This window comes from Balaenoptera musculus, chromosome 3 (genome assembly GCF_009873245.2).
Source record: "Balaenoptera musculus isolate JJ_BM4_2016_0621 chromosome 3, mBalMus1.pri.v3, whole genome shotgun sequence".
NCBI lineage: Eukaryota > Metazoa > Chordata > Mammalia > Artiodactyla > Balaenopteridae > Balaenoptera > Balaenoptera musculus.
In genome coordinates this window covers 388,677-413,436 of record NC_045787.1, presented here as the reverse complement: position 1 = coordinate 413,436, position 24,760 = coordinate 388,677, and the positions used below count along the sequence as shown (strand labels likewise).

The window sequence follows — 24,760 nt, the reverse complement described above, 5'->3', positions numbered from 1 at the left end:
ACCACACCCAGAAGTTCACTCAAAAGAGCGGCTCTCAGACCTAAGCACTGACCCCCAGCACGTGGACCGGTCCGTGGGAGAAACCCTCCACCAGCAGGGGCAGCACACCGAAAAGCACCACCACGAAGGAAAACATGATGAACTGGATTTCACTGAAACAACACTGCTCTTGGACGCGCTGTTTAGAAAACAAAAGGCAAGCCACAGCAGGGGCAGAAACTTGCAGTACGTATATCTGAGAAAGGGCTTGTGTTCAAACACCATGAAGAAGTCTTATGCCTCAACACCAAGGAAAGAAAAGGGGAGGGGAACAGACAGGAACAGAAATGCCACAGAAGAAGATGTGAGCGCGTGAAGAGGCTGTCGTGACTTGTTTCCAGGAAACACTAATTAAAACCATCAAGAGATACCACCACACACCCAGGACGGGAGCCAGCGTTAGAGAGACTGACAGTCCCAGGAGCTGGCGGGGATGCCAAGGCAGAGGTGGTCCTGCAGCAGGGAAGCCCCAGCCCGCTGCATCTTCATGGAAAGCCCTCAGGAACCCACAACTCAGAAGCAGCAGCAATGGAGCTGAAGCTCACACACAAGTCCTGGCGGAAGAGCCCCAGCAAAGGGCGTGAAGTTCACATGCACGTCCTCATCAAGGCTCACGTCCTGACCAACGTGCAGCTGGAGCCGGGAGTCCCCTCGTGGCCGGCAGGGACTCACTCCCTCCAGCACAGGACGTTTCCTCCTTGTCTGCTTAGACATCTCACTTCTTCTCTATCCCTGTAACTGATCTGAGGAGGGACCTGATATAAACAGCCCTGCAACATGACTACATCCACCTCAAATACACTGACTTCTCCTTTTGTAATTCCATGATCCAAATTACTGACATTTACAAGTGCATAAGACTCCATGAAGATTCTACATTTAAAGGTAAGCTCTCTAAAAAAGGCCGCCGTGGACTCTGAAGCCAGCAGGCATCAACCTCCCAGAAAGGCTGCAGGCGCTGGCCCTCTCCGTGTAGCAGCAGCCTACCTTGGGAGCTCTGGAAGCTGGCCTCTTGCTCCTGCTGGCTGGAACTCATGCTCCCAGGAGGGTTGCTCAAGTCCCACTCACACTCGGCAATGAGGTTCAGGACCGCCTCATCATCCGCGTCCATGACCAAGCCCTTCTTGGCCGAGGGGTCAGTGCACTTGGCTCTGGAGTGATGCGGTCTGCAAAGAAAAGCAAACCCAGTGCTGGCACTGCAGCCTACAGAGCACTCCAGCCCGTACAGACCCAGGGAGGGAGGCGCCTACACCGCGAGCACGGCCACAAGGTCTCCGAGGAGGAGGAGCTGGTGTCTCTACCACAGTGAAGTTGGAGCGGACTCGGCCAGGACAACTGGTCACCACGCCAGGATTCATTCAAGGACAGAAGTCCCAAGAAGCTCCCCTGTGCTAGGATCTCCTAGCACATCCACAGTGCCATACGTGTGATCAAGAAAGCTCGAGGAGGACTTCCCTGGGGATCAGTGGCGAAGACGCCATGCTCCCAATGCAGGGGGTGAGGGTTCGATCCCTGGTCAGGGAACTAGATTCCCCCATGCCACATAGCGTGGCCAAAAAACAGAAAACAAACAAACAAAAAAGTAAGTTCAAGGATGTGGTGTTCCGAATTTCTATTTTCACATTAAGTGAAAATATTTCCCTACCAACTGAAATGTGAGGTTTTAGAATAGGACGTCCCTCCATACAGAGGTAAACACTCACAGGGAACCTCATTTCCAACAAAGGCAGCTTAAGAAATCACTCTTCAAGATAGAACTCAATCACATACTATGAATATTGATTTTATGACACCTTATCGTACTTTGAGAGATCAATGAATGATATTCCTTATTTTCTCATACTGAAAGTGTTCCAGATCCCTGTAGAAAGAAGGGGACTTGGTTCTCCTTCGGGGTCTGACCACAGAAACCTGACAGTGGACACATGCAGCCTCTCTGGGTATCCACTGTCACCTCTGGATAATAGGACACTGCACCAGATCACCTAAACTCTGTGGTAACTTAGTCTTCAGATAATCAAGCACAGGTAAACTGCAAAACACTGCTGAAAGAAATTAAAGATGATATAAATAAATGGAAACACACCCCACGTTCACTGATTGGAAGACTTAACACTGTTAAAATGTCAATACTACCCAAAGCAATCTATGGAATCAGTGCAATCCTATCAAAATCCCAAAGACGTTTTTTGCAGAAACAGAAAAACTCATCCTAAAATGCGTCTGGAATCTCAAGGGACTCCAAATAGCCAAAACAACATTGAAAAAGAGCAAGCATTACAACTAGACTCAGATACGGCAAACATGCTGGATGAAATCAGACTCCGATTTAAAACAACTATGAGTAATAATGCTAAAAGATCTAATGGAAAAAAGAGACAACATGAAAGAACGGATGGGAATGTAAACAGAGAGATGGAAATTCTAAGAAAGAAGCAAACAGACGCGTTAGAGTCAAAAACACTGTAACAGAAAAGAACACCTCTGATGAGCTCTAGACTGGGCATGGCTGAGGAAGGGATCTCGGAACTCGAGAATATATCAACAGAAACCTCCAGAACTGAAAAGCGAAGATTAAAGAAGACTGAAAAAAACCAGAATAGAATACCCAAGAATCGTGGGACAACTACAAAAGGTGTAACATACACATTTGAGAATACCAGAAGGAGAAGAGAGAGGGGAACCAAAAAAATATTTGAAGATGACTTAAAATTTCCTTAAATTAATGTCAGACACCAAATCACAGAACCAGGAAGCTCAGAGAACAGTGGCAGAGTAAATGCCCAAAAAATTACAGCAAGGAATATATTCTACTGGAGAAAACCTAAGACAAAGAAAAACATCTTGAAATAGGCCAGAGGGGAAAACCATGCAAGCAAAAATAAGAGTAGAGTGAAATACTCAGTATGGAGACAAAAAAACTACCAACCTAGAATTCTGTACCCTGCAAAATTATCCTTCAAAAGTGAAGGAGAAATAAAGACTTTCTCAGATAAACAAAAACTGAGGGAATTTGTTGCCAGTAGACCTGCCTGGTAAGAAACATTAAAAGAAGTTCTTTAGAGAGAAAGAGAATGACACAGGTCAGAAACTCAAATCAGAGATGGAATAAGTGAAGGCAGAATAAAAACTTCTATTTTTCTTACAATCTAACAGGCAACAGTTTGTTTGAAATAATAGCAACAATGTACTCAATACATTATGTTCATGTATTACATGCAGGGCTATAGTTTGGGTATAAATGAAATGAATGACAGCAATGATACAAGGGACAGGAGGGAGGAATTAGGAATATTTTGTTATTATAAGGTACTTGCACGATCTGTGAAGTGGTATAGTGTCTGAAAGTGGTCTTGGATTACTTGTAAATGTATAGGCAGACCTTGAAGATACTGAGGGTTCAGCTCTAGACCACCACAATAAAGCAAATATTGCAATACAGCAAGTCACACCATTTTCTTGGTTTCCCAGTGTATCTGAAAGTTATGTTTACACTGTACTGTAGTCTATTAAGTGAGCAATAGCATTATGTTAAAAACAATGTACTTACCTCAATTTAAAAATGCTTTATTGCTAAAAAATGCTAACCATCATCTGAGCCTTCAGCAAGTCATACGAGCAACATCAGAGATCACTGATCACAGATCACCACAATGTAAAAAGATAAAAAAGCGCGAAATAGTGCAAGAATTACCATGTGACACAGAGACATGAAGTGAGCAAATACCATTGGAAGAACAGCACCAACAGATTTGCTTGACGTAGGGTTGCCACAAACCTGCAACCTGTAAAAACACAATATCCGCAAATCACAATAAAGCAAAGCACAAAAAACGAGGTCTGCCTGTCCTGTGTACTCCAGAGCAACCACTAAAAGTGAAAATATAAGTATAACTGATATGCTAAGGAAAGAAAATGGAATCATAAAATGATCATTTAAAATCACAAAAGGAAGGAAAAGATCAGAAGACAAAAACAGGAACAAAGAACAAGGGCAACAAGTAGAAACAGCGAACATGGCAGCTATTAATCCAACTGTATCAATAACCACTTTAAACATCAATGGTCTAAATGTACCAAGTGAAAGGCAGAGATTGTCAGCGTGGATCAAAATAAAAGGCCCAACTACATGTTACCTAAAGAAACCCACTTTAAATATAAAGACACATAGATTAAAAGTAAATGGATAGAGAAAAACAGACCATGCTGACACCAATCAAAAGAAAGCAGAAGTAGCTACATTACTTTCAGACAGAGCTGACTTCAGAGCAGGGAGAGTGATCTGGGATAAAGAGGGGCATGACGTGAGGACAAGTGGCCAGTTCTCCAAGAAGACATAACAGCCCCTGACGTGTCTGCGTCTAATAAGACAGCATCAGACTACATGGTGCAAAAACTGATAGAACTCAAGGAGAAATGGATGGATCCACTTCAACACCTCTCCTTCAGAAAGGGGTAGATCCAGCAGTCAGAAAGTCACTAAGGACATAGCTGAACTCAGCACCACCCATCATCTGGATGTAGTGACATCTACCTCATCCAAACAACAGGATACACATTCCTCCCAAGCTCACATGGAACATTCACCAAGATAGAGTCATTCTGGGCCATAAAACACACTTTTACACATTTAAAAGAAAACAAATCATGTGATATTTGTTCTCAGGACACAGTGGAATTAAACTAGTAATAAAATAAATAACAGAAAGATAACTGGGAAATCTCAAAAAACTTGGCGATTAAACAACGTATTTCCAAATAACACGAGTCAAAGAAATCTCAGAAGAAGTGTTTTGAACTAAAATATTTCAAAATAAAAATATTTTGAACTAAATTAAAAAGAAAATACATCTTATCAAAATTTGTGGGATGCAGTGAAAGCAATGCGTAGAAGGAAATTTGTAACACTGAATGTATATATTAGAACGCAGTAAGCTCCGAAATCAATAATCTAAGCTTCTAGCTTAGGAAACTAAGAAAATAACAAATTAAATCCAAAGCAGGAGGAAGAAAAGAAATAATAAAAATTAGAGCAAAAATCAATGAAACTGAAAACGGGGAAAAAAAAAAAAAAAACAACAAATCCAAAAGCTAGTTCTTTAAAAAGATCAACAAAATGGAAAAACCTCTATGCCACCAGGTTACCTAAGAAAAAAAAAGCCACAAATTACTAATATCAGAATTAAAAGAAGGAACACAGCAGGAACTGTTCCGTGGACATCAAGAAGATAACAGAGGAACACTATGACACTCTATGCCCACAAATGTGATAACCTAGATGAAATGGAATGGTTCCTGGAAAGACACAATCTACCAAAACCAACACCAGGAAAAATGGATAATCTGAACAGACGGGTATTTATTACAGACCTTGAATCAATAATTGATAGCCTCCTAAAACACCAGGTCCAGATGGATTCATTGGTGAACTCTACTGAACATTTAAGGAAGAAATTATACCAATTCTCTACAATCTTTTCCATAAGACAGAAGCAGAAACAGAGGGAATACACCCTAACTCATTCTATGAGGGCAGCATTGTCTTAATACCAGAACCAGCAAAGACAATACAAGGAAACTATAGACCAGTTATCTCCCATGAACACGGATGCAAAAATCCCCAACAAAGTATCAGCAAATTGAGTCCAACAATGTATAAAAAGAAGTCTACACCACAGCCAAGTGGGATTTATTCCAGGTTTGCATAGCTGGCTCAATATTTGAAAAAAATCCATGTAATCCATCACATCAACAGGCTCAAGAAGAAAAGTCATATGACCATATCAATAGACGCAGAAAAAGCGTTTGACAAAATCCAATACCCATTCATGATAAAAGTGGTCAGTAAACTAGGAATCAAAGGGAACCTCCTCGACTTGATAAAGAACACCTATGAAAGCCCACAGCTAACATCACGCCTGGTGGTGAGAAACCAGCTGCTATCCTGCTGAGATCAGGAGCAAGGCAAGGATGTCCCTTCTACCCACTGCTTTTTAACACTGTACCGGAAGTCCAAGCTTACACAATAAGACAAGAAAAGGAAATAAAAGGTATACGGATTGGGAAGGAAGATATAAAACTATCTTTGTTCACAGATGACATACCAACCATCCATGTAGAAAATCTCAAAGAATCGACCAAAAAACAAACAAAAACTCCAGGAACTAATAAGTGACTATAGCAAGATTGTAAAATTCAAGATGTATGGGTCACATTGTGTCCCCTAAAAAAGAGATGCCAAAGTCCCAACACCCCATACTTAAGAACAAGACCTTATTTGGAAATAGGGTCTTCACAGAGGTAATCGAGTTAAAAGGAGGAAATTATGGGGAGCCCTAACCAATACGACTGGTGTCCTTATAAAAAGGGGAAATGTGGACACCGGACAGGCATGCACAATGCGGAGTTCTGTGAAAAGACACAGAGAGAAGACAGCCATATGAAGAAAAGCATTGGAGGGAGGCATCTACAAGCCAAGGAACACCGAAGATTGCCAGCAAAGTACCAGGAGCTGGAGTCATAGAATGGATTCTCTCCCAGAGCCTCCAGAAGGAAGCAACCCTGCCAACACCTTGATTTCAGACTTGTAGCCTAAGAACTGTAAGACAGTAAGTTTCTGTTATTTTAAGCCACCCTGTTTGTGGTACTTTGTCACCATCAGCTGTACACAAGTCAAATACCAGCAATGAACAACTGGAATTTGAAATTAAAAAACCTAAATTAGCCTCAAAAGAACATACTAAGGTATAAATCTAACAAAATATGTACAACATCTATATCAGGAAAATCACCAACCTCTGATAAGTGAAATCAAAGAAGAACTGAATAAATGGAGAGATAGTCCATGTTCGTGGATATGAAGACTCAATAGTGTCAAGATGTCAGTTTCTTCCCAACTCAATCTGTAATTCAATGCAATCCCAATCAAAATCCCAGCAAGGTAGTTTGTGGATATTGACAAACTAATTCTAAAATTTATACGGAAAGGAAAAAGACCCAGAATTGGCAACTCAGTATTAAAGGAGGACAAAGTCAGAAGACTGACACCACGTGACTCACAAAACTCACGCAAATGTGGAAGGGGCTAGAAAGCTCTGTGGGGTCTCTTTCATAAGAGAACACCAATTCCATTCATGAGAACTCCACCTTCAGGACCTAATCACCTCTCATGGGCCCTATCTCCTAAACCCATCATGCCGGGGGTTAGGATTTCAGCATATGAATCTGGGGTACACAATACACAGACCATTCCGCAGGGTACCACGTGCAGCTGTCTACCCAGAAATTAGCCTGGTTTGAAATAGGGAAGTGAGGGGAGGGGAGCTCCAAGGGAGGCATCTGAGGGAAGAGGAGATTCTAGAGATTTGAAACTGATCTTAGAACAGAAGTTGGCAAAGTATGGCCCACAGGTCAAATCTGAGCCACTGCCTGTGTTTGTAAGTAAAGTTTTATTGGAACACAATCATTAGTTTATGTATCGCCTATAGCTGCTTTCATACTACAAAGGCAGGGTTTAGAAATTGAAGCACAGATCATATGGTCCACAGAGCTGAAAATATGCTCTCCAGCCCTTTACAAAAAAAAGTCGGTCGACGTCTACATTAGAGAAATTTACAGATGAGCTAAGGCATAAGAGAAAGAAAACTATTAAAAGCCTCAAACAAATCAAAATGGTGTACAAGAAGGAGTATATACTCCTCGTACATCACAAGCAAGGTAAACATCATTGACTGACTCCTACCGTTTAGAATCAACCACACACATGAAGACTATATGCTTTCAGAACACACTTAAACACTACCCACCCCGACAATCTAAAGTTAGACATAAAGATGCAGACGGCAGGAGCTGGGAGGTGGTGAGAAGCCGGGCACAGGCTCCCACAGCCCAGCCAAAGCAGAGCGGGAGCCCTGGTCACAGAGCACTGAAAGAGAACACGGGAAGGAGCAGAGCCCAAGCGCTAACACCGCCAGGGTGGGGAAGAGGCGGCTCCGGCAGCTGTCAGATCTGCTCAAAGTGCTCACATCCAGAAACAGCAAAGGGTCTGCACTGTTCAGAGATCAGAAAGTAACTGAACAGAACCTGGAAGCAGAAACAATTACAGAAGGGAAAGAGGCTGCCTCTGGGAGTGGACCAGGAGTAGAGAGAAAGGACTGTTGCTTCTCACCACAGGCCTTTTGTGCCACATATTTTACATCCATTACTTTAATAAACATTTTAAATATTTTTAAAAATACCATATAGAAAATGTGGACGACAGGAAGAGAGGCTGTCCCACAGTCTCCTTGATCGCCAGCTGGTATCCAGCGCTTCTCCCCACGCTCCCCTGGATGTCTGTCCTCTAAGTGGCAATCAGCACTTTAGTTAATACCACTCCTGTTCATACCTTTCGACTCTGAAAACAGCTGCGAAGCTCTGCGTTGAGTCCAGCGATTCCTCCGAAGCAAAATGCAGCCGGGATGCTTTCCGCTCACGCTCCCTCACAGGGCGGTCATCTAGGGAGAAGATGCCGCAGCGTATCTAGCAGAGCACGAGGCAGGTGGCAGGGCCCCAAACCAAACCCCGCGGTGTGCCCGCCGGCCTCCCCTCAGGACTAAAGGTGCCCCCTCGCCCAGCCAGCCACACATGGCGTGTGACCAGGACTGCCACCGCTTGCTCGGGGACCTTCCCTCCCCTCAGGGCCGACCCCGCCACGGCAGCCCCAGGCCACTGGGCAGACCCCGTAGAGCACGGCTGGGCTCCGGGGGCTGCAACTGGCTTCCCAGAGATGCCGAGCGCTGACTCCCAGAGGGCCGGCGGCTCGCACCAGGCTTGCACCTCAGGTGCCCCGGAGGCAGGAAAGGAAACACACACGCAAGTTCTCACGCAGGCACGTCCTCTCATCTCCTCTTAACGCACATCCTGGGTGCTGGGCGAGGTTCCCAAACCACACTGAGCACCCCTAGCAAGTGTCTGTGGGTGAGGAGCCTGAACACACTGGAGAGAAGACACCCCGGCCGTGTGTTGGCGCCCAGGGTTTACATCCTCAGATCCTCAGGACCAGAACAGGAGACAGAGCCAAGTTTAAACTGTCCCCATGTGTGCCCTGGGCCCAAGAAGACCCCACTCGTCCACAACTGCACCTCCTCAGAAGCACCTGAGGGGGGCTCCCCTCCCAAACGCCGGAGCTCGGCCCTCGGGAACTTGCCATGGCTGCCACAGAGCTCCTAGGAAGCACTTAGCCCACGGCACCCCGGGAGATGCACCAGCTCAGTGAGAAACAAGGGAACGAGGAGGTGCCCAGTACCCACTTCCACAGGTGTGGCCAGCGCACAGCAGCCCCGCCCCGCACGTGGGACGCCCCCAGCAGCCCCTCTGTCCTCTCAGGGACGCCATCCACCACACACCAGCCTGGGGCCTCCCGTCTCATGGCCTGGACGCTGCCTTCGTGCCGACAACACGTGACTCTACTTGCCCAGCCTGAACTTTGCTTCTGCAGTTCCACGTCCCTTACTCTGAGCATCCTTCTCTGGACGGTTCCACTCTATAAATTCAAACTCAATATGACTAAAATCAGATGCAAGCCCACCTTCTCCGCCAGACCACATGCTCTCCTTGCTGCGGCACTCTCCCAGACCCCGGCCCAGGGCGCACCCAGATCACTCTCGCGGCACCCTGCTGGGAGGGAGGGCCTTCCGAGAGCTCCGCACTCCCGCACTGACTGACTCCAATTCTGCTCCTTCCTCACGTCTGAAAGCACCTTTCACGTGTGGGAAGGCTGTCACAACCCCTTCTCTACATGAGCAGTCTAAGGATGAACTGAAAACTTTCATCACAAACGGAAACAAATGATTTAGGGCTGAAGACTGCAAAACTTTCCATAAGGACTGTCATGCTTCTGAAAAAGAGTCAAATTCAATTGTTTATAGGCTACTTAACAGTCAAATAAAAGTTAGAACACAAGCACTTAATCCTTCCAAATATCTAAAAATCAACATTAAATGTTGAAATTCTAAGTAGGTTTGAAACTAAACAGCGTGCCCCTGGGGGTCGGTGCCCCTAGGCCCAGGCAGGCACAGCCGAACGGTGCGGCCAGGCTCCCCAGAGCTCACGGCCCGCCAGGACCGGGGTCCAGGAGGTAAGCCAACGCACACGCGCAGCTGGGGTGTTCATGAGAGAAGCTGTGTGCGGCTGAGAGGTGCCGCCAGTGGGGTGTCTACAGGCCCTGGTAGACCCTGAAAGGACAAGAGCCATGGTCTGCCCACCACGGAGCCCAGCATTTACCTGACAGGTGCTGCCATGATGTGGGTCTCATTTTGGTTTGGTAGCTCAGTGCCTGAGAGGTGGAGACGCCCCGAAAGCCCCCCAGCCTCCCCAGGCAGTCAAGGGCCCTCAGGATGGAGAACGCGCCATGATCACTGGGGGCACAGAAGGACCACCCTCCTCCAATCAGACACCGCTGCACCACTAATCAGCACTTCACACTCCGAGACTCTGAGCCCCTCCTTCCCCAGGGTTTCCAAGGCCAGCATGCCCTCGGGCTCACGCTCCAGCTCTCTCCCCGGGAAGTGCGACATGGGGGCGGGGCGGGGGGGGCATTAGCAGTGCCCTGGCCACACTGCTCACAGCAAAGTGGCTCCTGAGAGCCGGGACAGTGGGTGGGAAGACGCTGTGGTTTCCCCAGCACAACCCTCCTGACTGGGCACGGCTGGTGGGCACCCTGGCCGCTCGGCCTGCGAGCCTGAGCGATCCGCTTCTTTTACGGCTACGGGCCACTGAGCCAAGGTGGTGGCTGCGCCTGCCGACAGGACCTCGTACCCTCGTGCCTGTCACCTGGGGAGGGCGTGGCACAGCGAACTTCTCGCCCGTGTCCTCCCAGGTGGACGTAAGACCAGGTTGAACCCAGCTGTCCAGCTGAGCCTGAGACGACGCCCAGCAGCCCATGCCAGGAAACAGGGCACCAGCTGGAAAGCAGAGCCGGCCCATGCCTGCGCCCCTGGCCCAGCAGCCATCTGTGGCCGCAAGGAAGGGGCTCCCTGCCACCTTCCAGGCAGCTCTCCTGTGAGAGGAGGCAATGAGCCTCCCTTTCCAGAAGGGTCAACAGCGCCATCACCCCAAGAACACGAGACACCCATCGGGCAGCACCAAGCGAGGCCAGGGGTGCGGCTGGCCTACCCAGCTGCCGGAGGCGCGGGAGCGTGTGCACCACGGAGAGGCGGTAGTCGGGCTTGCTCTCCACCACAGGGTTCAGCCGGAAGTCCACCTCCGCGAGCTCCCTTAAGGAGCGGAGCCGGAAGACTTCCGCCAGCGAGGAGATGCGGTTGCGGTAGACGTTGAGGCGCTCCAGCGCCGCCAGGTACTCGATGCCCTGCCGGGACAAACGCGCCAAGACAGCCATTAACAGGAACCAGCCCCCAACCTAACAAGCGCGCACACGCGCCGTCCCCAGGAGAGCGAGGGGGAAAGGTCCGCTCAGCCACGGGGCGACGGCCGCGCGCCCACCGCGGGGAGAGGACGGCCGAGGCCGGCAAGGCCGCAGCCCGCGCCGAGCTGAGCGACCCGCACTAACCTCACCCCCTCCGCACGCAGCCCTGGCAGCGCAAGTGCCGCTGCGCCCGCCCCACAGATGAGAGGACGGGGCCGAGCCACGAGCCAGCACCCGGGCAGCCTGGACCGGCCGGAACGCGCACGGGCTCTGAGCGGGCCCCCAAGCCCCGGGTCGGGGCACTGAGAGGTCCTGCTCCAGGGCAGTGACGGCCCGCCTTCCTTCTCCCCACCCGAAGCCCCGGCAGTGTCGCAGGGCGGTCCCACTCGCCATCGCCTGGGTGACTTCCTACTCCCTCACGGGGACCAGCGCCTGCCGCGTCAGGCACGCAAGCCATTCGAGGGCCCGAGGCCGCCAAGAGTCAGATGTAAACAGATGTGAAGCTCAGTGTGGATGAAGAAAACGACAGCCGATACAGGATGAAGGGTGACTGGCACGCACACATTCGTCTTTCGGGCCTTATCTTATTTCCTTTACAGATACAACCATCTTCATCAGAGAGCTGTGACTTCTTGTTAAAGTAGTTCGAAGACATAACGTGATGCGTAAGAAATCCAGCTCACAGCAAACACAAGAAAATCAGCACAAAACTTACAATCACTGTTAAGCGTATGGCTTACAAGTATTATAAGCATAGTCATAAAACAGACTGCCTTTTTTACCATAAATGTACTACCCACTGCTATTGAAAGCAATAAATTTTCTTTCAAGAAACAAACCTAAAACTTACCTCTAGACTAACCAAGGAGTTTCGTGAGAGATCTAGAGATTTTAGACCTGTTAAATTCATCAAAGAATTTCCTAGGTGAGTAATCTTTTCTTGGTAAGTTCCAGGAATAGATAATGACCGAAGTTCAGCTAAGAATAGAAAATTAAGAGATTTTAACTTTATTATTTTTTTGAAAATAAATTATTGCAATAATTTATTCTCCCTCCAAAACCCTCTCACCAGGAAACCCTCCTAAGGGGGTTCCCACTTCCACACCTGACTGCTCAGCCCCATTACCTGTGGGCCTCTGTGCAGGGGTCGCAATCTGAAACCCATTCGGTAGCTGACCTGACCACCCGTGCTGTTACAGCTGAGGGCCAGCTGCACACGAGGTGCACTGAACACCTCTACGTGGCACACCCAGTAAGCAGCCGTTAGACAAACATCACTACAAAAGTAAGCTTCTGTAATGAAAAAGACACTGTGTCTGGATACACCAGTATCTTCCCAGGAACTTTTGTTTTAAGACACATCTTGATTACATATGAAACTGGTTTTTGGGCTTCCAGTTCCAGACAAGACAGAGGAGACACATTTCACCCTATTCCTCCCCATTTATTAGACCTAAAAACCCTGGACAAGAACACGGGAAGCAGCTCTGAAGCGTGGCGACTCTGAAGCGTGGGGACTCTGAAGCGTGGGGACTCTGAAGCGTGGCGACTCTGAAGCGTGGGGACTGTCTAGGGACCTGAAGAAAATGGTCAAGCACTGAGGGTTGGTTTTGTTCTGTCTCCTATACATCCCAATTTGAGTGCAAGAGAAGCTGGCCACCCAGAAACACCCATGGACACCTACCAAAAGATACGGGTAAGCCTGCTGTCCGTGGTCAAAGTACCAGGAGGGGTGGCCTTGCAGGACAGACTCCTGACAACCTCAGCCCCACTCCAGCCCAACGCCAAGAAAAAAAAAAAAAAAATGTACCTCGTACACCTGGCCTCGCACAGTGGCCAGCACCAGGACAGTGTGAGCGGACATGACTACTGCCCTGGACTGGCTGTAACGAAGCATCTGCAGATGCTATGTGTGTGACAGAGGCCTGGCCACTACCTCAGCAACAAGGCAGCACCCAGGCAGTGCCAGTACTGAGTAACGAGATTTAAATAGGAAGCAGAGTCCCAATCAAAATGACCAATCAAAAATGATCAAGAACTAGGAAAATCTCAATCTGAATGAGAGAAAACAATCAACAGATACCAATAATGAGATGACAGAAATTAGAATTATCTAACAAGGATTTTAAAGCAACTGATATACAAATACTTCAATGAGCAATTATGAACATGATTGAAACAAATAGGAAAATAGGGATTCTTGACAAAGAAACAGAAGATGTAAAGAAGAAACAAATAGAAATTTCAGAAATGAAAAATACAATAACTGAAAGAAACAAACAAAAAACTATGGGAGCAGCTCAATAACAGAATGGAGATGACAGAGGAAAAAATTCAAAGAGAGAAAATGCAAAGGTAAACTGAACAAAATTGTCCTATCTGACCACCAGAGAGAAAACAGATTTTAAAAACATGAACAGAGCCTCAGGGGCCTGTGGAAGAAGAAAAAGCAATCTAACATTCATGTCATTGGGGTCCCAGTGGAGATCCAATCAGAGTTTCAAGAAGAAGAGAAAAACAGTATGGCTAAAAATAAAAAATTTTAAGTTAAAGAAATAATGGCTGAAAACTTCCCAAATTTGGCAAAACACATAAACCTGCACGTTCAGGAAGTTGAGAAAACCCCAAACAGAATAAAGGCAAAAACTGACACATCAGAATCAAACTTCTGAACACTAAAGACAATGAAAGAATCTTGAGAGCAACCAGAGAGAGAGGCATTACCCAGAAGGAGAAACAACTCCCGTGGCAGGGAGTTACTCCTCAGAAACCATGGTGCTGAAACAAAAGAAGTGCTCTCACATTTTTCCATTGCTGAAAGAAAAGAACTTTAAACTCAGAAATCTATATCCACCAAAAACAGCCTTCAGGACTAAAGGTGAAATATAGATATTCTCAAATGAAGAAACACTAAGAGAATCTGTCACCTGCACACCTCCCTAAGATAAATGCTAAAGAAAGATCTTCAAACATTAAGGAAAGATAAAAGAAGGAAACCTGGGACATCAGGAATGAAGAAAGAATAATGAAACAGGTAAACATGTGGGTCAATGTTTCCTCCTAAGCTATTTAAACTGTTGGATGACTATAAAAAGAAAAAGTCATATCATTACTGTGGCTCTCAGGTATGCAGGGGAAATGTCTAGACAACTAAATTATAAAGTGGGAAGATAATGAAACCTAAATGGTGGTAAAATTTCTATATTCACCTGACGTGGTAAACCGTTCACACAAGTAGACTGTGTTAAATCACATACTATATACTGTAATTTGTAGAGCAACCACTAAAAAAGCTATACAAAGAGATATGTTCAGAAATATAATAGATAAATCAAAATTGAATACAAAAAAAATACTCAAGTAAACCACAGGAAGGCAGGAAATCGGAAACAAAAGAAGAAAAAACAAAGGGAACAAACAGAAAAAAAAATAAATGGCTCACTTAAGCTCTGCTGTATTAACACATTAAATGTAAATTGTCTAAATACACTATAAAAGATAAAGATTGGCACTGTAGATTTAAAATGATATACAGTATACACTGTCTACAAGAAACTCATTTCAAATATTATGATATAGGTAGGTTTCAAGGTGAAATAGCACATATATGGGTAAAGACATACCCTGCAAACACCAAACCAAAGAAAGCTGGAGTGGCTACACTAATATCAGATAAAGTGGATATCTCACTGTAGAAAATTATCAGGGATAAGGAGGAATAATACTACATATGTTACAAGGGTCACCCCCAACAAGAAGACATAAAAATTCTAAATATGTATGCACCAAATAGCACAGTCAGGGGTCTCAATACCCCTCTTCTGATAATTAAGAGAATCACTAGACAGAAAATCAGCAAGGATACAAAAGAATTGAACAACGTCACAAGTCAACAAGATCAAACTGACATTTGAATAACACTCCAGTCAATAACAGAGTACACATTCTTTCCAAGTGCACTTGCAACATTATAGACCAGATCTTGGGCCATAAAACAAACTTCAAATTTAAAACAATTAAGATCATACAGAGTATGTTTTCTGACCATAATGGAATCACACCAGAATCAATAACAAAAAGAAAAAAAATACCAAACAAACTAGGAAAACCTCCAATCACACAGAAATGAAAAGAACACACTTCTGAACAATACATAGGTCAAACAGGAAGTCAAGGGAAATAAACAAACACAGTGAACTAAATGAAAATGAAAATACAACATAACAAAACTTGTGGATTCAGCTAAAGTTGTGCTTAGAGGGAAACTTACAGCACTAAAATGTTTATATTATATTAAAAAAGGTCTCAAATCAGAAATCTAAACTTGCATCTCAAGAATCAAGAAAAAGAAGAGCAAAATAAATGCAAAGCAGCAGAAAGAAGAAAATTATACAGAATACAGAATCAATGAAATTTGAAACCAGAAAACCAATGGAGAAAAAACAAAAGTTGGCTCATTGAAAAGATTAATGAAATTCATAAGCCTCCAGAAAGACCAAGAAAGAGAAGACAGAGATGACCAATAACATGGACCGGAAGAAGGGTATCACTACAGACCCCAGAGACAATAGGCTAATAAGGAAATACCACAAACTCTACACACATAAATCTAACAACTTAGATGAAATGAACCAGTTTCGCAAAACCCCAGACAACTATAACTCACCTAAGATGAAGGTGATGATACAAACAGTTCTATAACGACTAGAGAAACTGAATTTGTAATTTAAAAGCTTCAAATACAGAAATTTCCAGGCCCATAAGGTTTCACTGGAAAACTCCATCAAACAAAGAAGAACCGGCACCAGTTTCATACAATCTCTTCTGGAAAACAGAAGGGGCAATTTACCAACTATTTCATGAGCTGGGCATTACGTGGATGACAAAACTAGACAAAAACAGGAAAACGGAAAACTAGCGACCCGTATCGCTCAGGACATGGGCCCACAGCTGCTCAGCACAGGAGGAGCAGGGCCCGGGACACCCTGGAGTCCTACAAAAGGAGGGCGCGCTCCTGCTCCAGACACGAAGGCGCTCCAAGCTCTTTCAGGAAATCAGCCTAACGCACCTTTTTATCGGGGAAAGAAAGCCCAAGTGACCTTATCAGTCAAGGCGGAAAGCACTGCCGCAAGGGCTCAGCAAACCCGGCCCGGAAGAGCTCCCCGCGGGCAGTCTGCGAGCGCGAGCTTGGCCCCCACCTCGCCGGGGACTCAGCTCGGAACCCCAGCCCTTCCCCCAGCCTCCCCCACTTCGGGCCCCCCCAGGCCTGCCCCCTCACACCCCACCGCTGCTCCGGGCTCCCCACCCGCTCCCGGTCTGCCCCGCAGCCCACCCCTCACCCTCGGCCCCCCAGACCTGCGACCGTTCGGGAACCGCGGTCGCGTTTCGGCACCTCTGGCCCGACCGGTCCGCCGACACCTCGGCGTGAAGCTCGCGCCCCCGGCCAGCGCCGCCCGCCCGTCCGCCGCCCGCCGCCCGCCGCCCACCGCCCGCCGCGCACCCAGGCCGCGGTGAGGCGCCAGCCCGGTCTTCCCCCTGATCTTCTCTTCACACAGAACCAGCCGCCCCGCCGGCGCCATTCTTTCAAACGGCGCACACCTGTCCGCGCCTGCGCGCTGTGGCTGCCGACGGCCGAGGCGCGGGGCCGGGGTCGAGGGTGGGACGGGGGGGCGGGGTCAGGGGGGCGGGACGAGACCGAGGGGGCGGGACGAGGCCGAGGGGGCGGGGCGGGGCGGGGCGGGGCGGGGCGGGGCCAGGGACCTCTGCGGGGTGTGGGGTGTGGGGTGTGAGGACGTGGACGAAGCTGCCGGGAGGAAGCGTTAGGGGAAGTCGGTGCCCGCCCCAGGGCTTACCTGGGGACTCGCCCCACTTGGAGACCTCGCCTCACCTGGGCACCTGCCCCACCTGGGGACGCTCCCCACCCCCAGATTCGCCTGCGTCCTGGGCTGCGGGCGCCCCAGGTTCTGCGCGAGGGCTCTTCACGTGGGGTCGCAATGCTGTCCCGCCACGGTCAGGTGACTCAGCGGCAGCGGGTCCTGCTCTGCCCCCATCCTCAGTTTCTAGGTGATGGAGTCTGGGGTCTGGCCTTGAGACTCATCAGCTGACCGAGGGGTTCACGGCGTGTCCGGCTCACTGGGCCCTTTGTGGAGCACCTTTAGGGAAGACTTCCCTTACGGTCTGGATCTGCCCCAGCCAGCTCGAGCCCTGGGGGTGCCCCCTCCCTCCCGGGTCACCCCAGAGGGTGCCCCTACTGCCTCTCACCCCAGATTTGACTGGCCTGTTGGCAACATCCCCTGGCATGTCACAGCCTGGGTGGTGGCATAGGGGGGTGTAGGTGGGCTTGTAGGGCCAGGGGTGAAGGACAGGTATAGACACTCAGGGATGAGGGGCAGTGGTGTAGACAAGGGAAGTATGGCAGAGGGTGTAGGGCAGCGGCGAAGACGGGGGTGTAGGGGAGAGGTACGGGATGTGCTCAGGGGCTGGGGTAGGGGGGCATCAGGGTGCCCAAGTCTCTCCTGAGCGGGGCGGGGCTTCAAGCCTGCTGCACCAGGCCTGTGGGGCTGTGCCATTTACTGAGGCCGGCAAACACTCGGCGATATTTTGAGTCCGGATTGCCAAGTGATTGCCCACAGTTCCAGGCCGCATATTGCCATCATCTCACTTCCTACAAGACCGCGGAGGGACTCGGGCACCCAAGGCCCGGCATGTGGTCACCAACCAGGGGCCCCCTGAGTGGAGCTGGTGCAGCCAGGAGGCTAGAAACTGAGCAAATATCCCGGCTCTCAGAAGCGAACGGAAGCAAACAAAAGGCTTCTGTCGCTGTCCCCCGCACCCCTGCCCCCCGAGAAAATCGGCTTGTCAGCCGGGGCACAGCCCACACACCAAACACCACTGCTTCCTCCTGCCGCCGGTCACTGCAGGCCAGGCAGCCCAGGCTCAAGTCCTCTACAGCTTTCTAGAACATTCCAGGGAGGCTTCCAGGCCCCTCAGCCTTGAGCCAGAGTCGGTCAGTCTATCCCAGGGAGAAGGCTGGCGACAGAGATGGAGACCCAAGGACAGGCCCACGTCGGTCCTGCGGACTGGGCAGCCAGAGGGGTCCTCCAGGGGCTGGCGGCCTGGAGCACCTTGGACTTTCCCTACTCTTTGACTGGCCTCGGCTGGGAGGGGGCGGGGGCGGGAGGAGGAGGGGCAATCTCCCACCTTCCCCCTGAGAACGAGCTGTCCAGGCCCCAGAAGCAGAGAGGCTGTGGCGCTGGCCACGCGCTCTGGGAACTGTGTGAGCTCTCGTGTCACCACCTCTGCACCCTGGGCTGAACGCCAGCACGGTCACTTCACCCACGAGGCAACATCAGCCAGCTGGGTGCGACCGGACTGAGGATCAGTGTCAGACCCGAGCACAGCCCTGGGTTGCTTCTGCACCAGGCCCTCCAAACAGGAGGCAGGGAGCCTCTGTGAGCCCAAAGACAGACCCACACAGCCACGGCTCCAGACACCACTGAACTCACACGCGTCCCTGTTCACAATCTCACACACCCTCACACTCACACACCCTCGCAAACCTCCGACAGTCGAGCTCCAGCTCGGGCGGCCACTCCCTGGCCAGATGGCAGGAACCCACCCTGGTCACACGCGAGGCGCTGCCCAGAAGCCGGTGCTCTGTGGCCTCACCCTCCGCCCTGGACCAAGTGAGAAGCCTCTGATCAAGGGCAGCTGCTCGCTGGTTCTGATGCTTATTCGTTCATAAATGTTGAACGAAAGAGCCTTTTCCCAGCTTTTTTCTGCACAAGGTCAGTACCGACATGTGTGACTTGTCAATGCCTCATTTTGCCGACTAACCTCTATCCAAAGTGTGACATGAGACGGAGCGTGAGGACCTTCCTGCGGCTGTTGGAAGGTAAACAGGAGCAAGAGTGGGTGCGGGCTCATGTAAACGTCTTACCGTCATGACTCACTCATCTGAACACAGAGGACGGGGTTTGTGTTCACCTGCGAGTGTAAACACTTGGATCTAGCTGAGCTGTCAGCTAAGATGCAAGTAAAACCCAGCTGGGGTGGACCTGACGTAAGGACACCCGGCTAGAGTCCCCAAGGTGGGCTGGGCTCAGCTTGGCTGGCTGGCAGCCAAACCTCTGTCCTGGACACTCGGCCACGCAGCTCACTTCCCAAGAGGCAGGATCCTTCCCGGCTGCGTCCAGCGAAGACTCCTGTTTCCACGCCCTGCCTGCAGAGCCCGTAGCCCCAAGGGTCCCCCGTCCTGCTGGCCTGGGCCATCCCCAGAGCTCGTGAGCCGCCTCCGTGCCCAGCGGGGCTTCAGCCGGGAGGAGGAAGCAGGGGCCAGCCCTCCCTACAACTGCTGACCCTGAAAACCTGAGACTTCTCAGGAAAATGGAAACTTCCCGCTCGTTCTGAGAGTAGGGAGACAGGACCACCGGGCCTGACTTTCTGCACTGCAGCGGCGTGGGGCGAGCGACAGCCACTCACAGGCAGGCCCCGGCTCCATCTGGACAGCCCCTCAGGCACCTCACCCCGGAGAAGCAGCACAGGTGGTGCTGGGTGCACCTAGCATCTTCCAGGTGGGAGCTGCCCCTGTGCACACACCCTGCCCCCGCCCCTCGCACAACTGCTCACTGACAGGGGGAGATACAGGGATGAGGGGCACACCTCAGCCATGATCCCAGGGTCCCCAGCCCTCCTGAGGACGAGGCCACCTCCGTCAGGTCTGGGGACCTGCGGCCTTCTCCCCACCTCTGAGGCTCTCGTGAGTGCAGGGCTCAGGGGCCCTTTGGACCAGGCAGATTATGGCCAGGGTAACCAGGCCTTAGAGGCCTGCTCCCCACCCTGGTCCTTCGCCCTCCAGCCTAGGTCAGCTGCCCTAACTGCTTCCCGAGAGCTCGCCTGCACTGACCCTGTAGATCCCAGCATCGCCCGGCCTGTGGCCAGGACACCGGTTCCTGTTGGACTCGGAACCCTCACCTGGGAGAGGTTGGCAAGCACACGGCAAGAGGCCAGGCACTGCCATGCTTTTGTGGGTCATTGGTTACATCTGCTTTATGGTGGGCAGCGTGGAGGGCAGCAAGTGGGGCTGAGACCCAGACGCTCAGGTTGAACAGTGCAGCTGGAGGCGGGGCCTGTCTTGAGGGGGGCCAGCCCACCCGTGATCACTCTGAGGGGCCGTGGGCAGGCTCCCTGGCTCTTGTGTCCGGGGCAAGCTGCTCTCTGAACCGAGTCTTCTCAGCTCTAGAAAAAAATTAACAGGGCTCTCAAGGGGATGGGTGGTTCCCAGCCCTCTTCAACCTTGTCTAGTTCCAATGTAGAGGGTGGAGAACCTCTTACATCTCTTACAGCTACGGTTGGCCACTTCTGGCTGATAAGAAGTAAGCATGAGGCTACAGTGGCATTTTGGGGTAAAGTTCTGATATTCTGGGAAAAGAGATAAGTGTAGGTGACACATGCCAGGCCCCCCTTCTTCTTGCCTTGACAAAGTTGTGATGGCTGGAGCTGCAGCAGCCATCCTGGGACAATGAGGGGGTAAGAAATTGGCATCGCAGAGGTGCCCAACCTGGGCTCCAAACCAGTGCCAATCCCTGAACCTCCAGCCTCCTGGCTCAGTGAGAAGAGACTAGTGAGAGTGACCATTGCTGCAGCTGAATGCATTCCCACCTGATCCTGGGGTCTGCTGAGGTAGCAGATGACAAGTGTGTGGCATAGACTGAACCAGTCAAGAATATTTGTAGGACATGGGCTGTAAGGCAGAAGTGTAGAGGCGACTGTGCCAAAGGAGGACTCCCTTTCCACTTGGGGGAGACAAGACATGGTCCCAGAGGAAGAAGGGGAGGGGGTGTGGAGGTGTGTGTTTCTAGCAGAGGAGTGGGGAGTGAGAGGCCCCCACGTGGCCCCAGGCTCAGTCAGAGAGGAGGGCGGGGTGGACCTGTCACTCCCTCTACCCAGGGGTCCAAGTGTGGCTCCGAGTGGGGGTCCAGCCTGGCTGAGTCCAGGTGTTTCGTGTAAATGATGGAGCAGATCAGGGTGAAGTACAAACAGAACTTGAAACCTAACTAACTGGTTTCCCAACTACAAAGTGAGTGAGAAATCTGAAGCTACTCTCCTGCCCTTTGTCATTTGTAATGATCAACAGTTGAAATAAATAGTCAGGGATGCGACCCCCAGAGCGCAGACTGAACCCAGGTAGTATCAGAAAAACAAAAGTGGAAGGAAATCTTTGCCTTCAGGAAGCTTACAGTTTACTGGATAGTGTGTACTTGAAAAGGCTATTTTTGGAAAATTTTTGTGAAACTGAAAAATGCCCCCTTCCCCCCAAAGAATCCATGCAAAACCCTTGGGACCTCTGAATGTTACCTTATATGGCAAGAGATGAGATTAATTTAAGGATCTTGGGAGGATTTTATCCTGGATTATCTGGATGGGCCCTAATGCAATCACAAGAGATGGAAAAGAAGACACAGATGTTACACACACTCCGGACCCCACGAGGCAGAGGTTGGCAGGATGAGGCCACGAGCCCAGGGACGCCTGGAGCCCCCAGCACCTGGAAGAGGCAGGAAGGACCCTCCCCAAGACCCTGCGGAGGGAGCGTGGCCCTGTGACACAGGTGCCCGTCTGCGTGGTCATGGCGAGCCTGCACGTGAGCCGCTGAGAAGAGGCTCCACAGGGTCCTGAGTCCTCTCACATCTCAGGGGCTCCTGGAGGGACCGGGAGGCCCCAGGCAGGCCCTGGCCCGCTCTGCCTGCCGGCGGGAGGGGCTTTCTCAGCCACGGAGTCTTGGGGGGGCGTTTTCTGCCTGCCGGCGGGAGGGGCTTTGTCAGCCACGGAGTCTTGGGGGGCGTTTTCTGGGCCAGCGGCCACGGGGCTCCACGGGGTGAGGGGGCATCGCTCCTCACTCGCCTGGTTCCCGACCTCAGCTCCTCACACTGAGGGAGACCAGCTCCCAGGAGGCCCTGGACCCTGGAACACCGGAATGGAGGGGAGGGTCACTTTGTCACTGGCCTGCTGCAGAGGGGCCCAGGAGCACGCTTCCGGGGGCTGGGTCCCCTGCTAGAATCGTATCACCTGAAGTGTGCACCTTCCTCGGGACCCCAAGGAAAAGGCTGAGTTGTCTCCTGTGGATTATGCACTGTTGTCTGTACTTATTTAACCTCAAATAACCATTTTCAGAACTCAGTCTCTGCTCCCGATTTCGTTCAAAGGCCTCTTTTCAGTCTCAAGAAGCAGGAAGCAATATCCTTTCAGAAACCAATTCGCCACATATTTTGGCTCATTAAATAAATAGTTTTACTCTGGACCCACTTGATGTTTGAGGGAGTAAACAAGGGGTTGACTGCCCTGTTTGCAGCCCCTGTCCTCCCGGACCTCTGAAGTCCCTGGGAGGCACCTCCGCCTGGCACGCGAGTGGGGTCCGGCCGCCCCCCGCAGATACACACCTGAATCCTCACCGATTTCGCAGAGGGTTAGAAATGGGCTTTTAATTTGCTGACATACCCTCTGCTCGGAGCCCCAAGTGGGGTGCACGGCATGACACGCTCAGCAGAGAAACTGCCAGAAGGATGAAAAGTGCCACGGAAACCCCTGAGGGGGCAGGACAGGACGCGGCGCTGGGCAGCTCCCGACTTCCACTGTGGATGTTTGAGCAAAGCGCTGACGAGCTGAGGTTCGCTGTCCACACCGTGGGCCCGCGGGAAGGTGTGGGGCAGAGAAGAGCCGGGCGAGGTCACTGTGGCCGGCACAGGCGGGGGATCTCTTCCGGGCGAGGTCACGGTGGCCGGCACAGGCGGGGGATCTCGTCCGGGGATGTCACTGTGGCCGGCACAGGCGGGGGATCTCGTCCGGGCGAGGTCACGGTGGCCGACACAGGCGGGGGATCTCTTCTGGGCGAGGTCACTGTGGCCGGCACAGGCGGGGGGGGATCTCGTCCGGGCGAGGTCACTGTGGCCGGCGCAGGCGGGGGATCTCGTCCGCCCCAGGGCTGTACTGCACTGCCGGCGCCAGCCCCTCTCGAAGCCAGAAAGCCAAATCAGTACTTGTCTCCCCTTCTACCATTTGCTTCTCCTCGCCCGAGTGACTTTTCTGCTGACCCTCATTGACCCTCCACTGCCCCACTTAACCTTCTGGTGCCTTTGGTCTTTCTGCATGTTTGGACAGACCCACAGGGTACGAAGCCAAATGGCAGGTGTTATACAGAAACGTAATTCATTTAGTTTTTTAAAATAAACGTTAGATCAGTTATTTAAGTAGTCAAATGGTTGGTTTCATACCCTTGAGTAGAATTAGCTGTAGGTATTGGAAGAATAAATAATTAAATTGGAAGTAGGAATCCAAAGAAGCAGAATAGATAAATAGTTGAAACATGTAAACAGATATCTCTCAATTTTTAGTAGTTTTTGATTTTGTTGTTTACACATTGATAAGTTGATTTATTATTTTTGGTGAATATTAACGGGATTCTTTAAGTGGTTCATTTTCTAATTCTTGAAGTGAACATGGAACTGGTTTATGGGATAATTTCTAACCCACACAAAAAGTTGTGTGTCATTAAATTCAGCTAACACACCAGAAGGACATAGTAGAAAGCAGATGAAGACCATAACCTAACATTCAAAAGGAGCTAAAAAGAAACAAAATGATAGGGCTTCCCTGGTGGCACAGTGGTTAAAAATCTGCCTGCCAATGCAGGGGACACAGCTTCGAGCCCTGGTCCGGGAAGATCCCACAGGCCTTGGAGCAACTAAGCCCGTGCGCCACAACTACTGAGCCTGCACTCTAGAGCCCGCGAGCCACAACTACTGAAGCCTACGTGTCACAACTACTGAAGCCTGCACGCCTAAAGCCTGTGCTCCACAACAAGAGAAGCCACTGCAGTGAGAAGCCCGCACACCACAACAAAGAGTAGCCCCCGCTCGCCGCAACTAGAGAAAGCCCGCATGCAGCAACAAAGACGCAACGCAGCCAAAAATAAATAAATTTATTAAAAAAAAAAAAGAAAGAAAGTGATAGAAACCATGAAAGAACAACATAATTTAGAATTCGGACAACCTAGAAGTAAAGTGATTGGAGAAAGTGAATATTTGAAAACAGATGACCAAACTCAGGAAAGAATTTAAAATATTTTTAAAATTTAAAGAAGACTAAACCAGAAGCAACACAACTGTGAAAAATCACAACGGATATTGCCTTAAGAGAGATAAAAGAAACGAAGAATGTTTTTTAAACTAAAAAGTGCAGGAAGAGGAGGAAAGGATTGAAGAGGAAGGAATTGCAGAGAAAATGAGCAGAGACCCAGGGACACAAGCCCCTGAGGAAGAA

General features: G+C 50.0%; 1 protein-coding gene across 2 annotated transcripts in view; it reads right to left on the bottom strand.

Annotated features, from left to right (window-relative positions):
- The window catches only part of CEP72 (centrosomal protein 72), a 32,807-nt gene extending 15,732 nt beyond the window's left edge, over positions 1-17,075 (bottom strand). Inside the window, exons 1-5 of one of the 2 annotated variants that reach the window (XM_036847749.1) lie at positions 16,944-17,075; positions 12,294-12,421; positions 11,194-11,386; positions 8,426-8,534; positions 1,027-1,205 (exon numbers count right to left, since the gene is read on the bottom strand). In XM_036847749.1, the coding sequence (XP_036703644.1) occupies positions 1,027-1,205; positions 8,426-8,534; positions 11,194-11,386; positions 12,294-12,421; positions 16,944-17,022 (688 nt within the window). In that variant the 5' untranslated portion in view covers positions 17,023-17,075. Of the gene's footprint in view, positions 1-1,026; positions 1,206-8,425; positions 8,535-11,193; positions 11,387-12,293; positions 12,422-13,127; positions 13,202-16,943 lie in introns of those variants that run through there. The other variant, XM_036847750.1, reaches the window with a different exon arrangement.
- Positions 17,076-24,760: the final 7,685 nt, after the last annotated feature.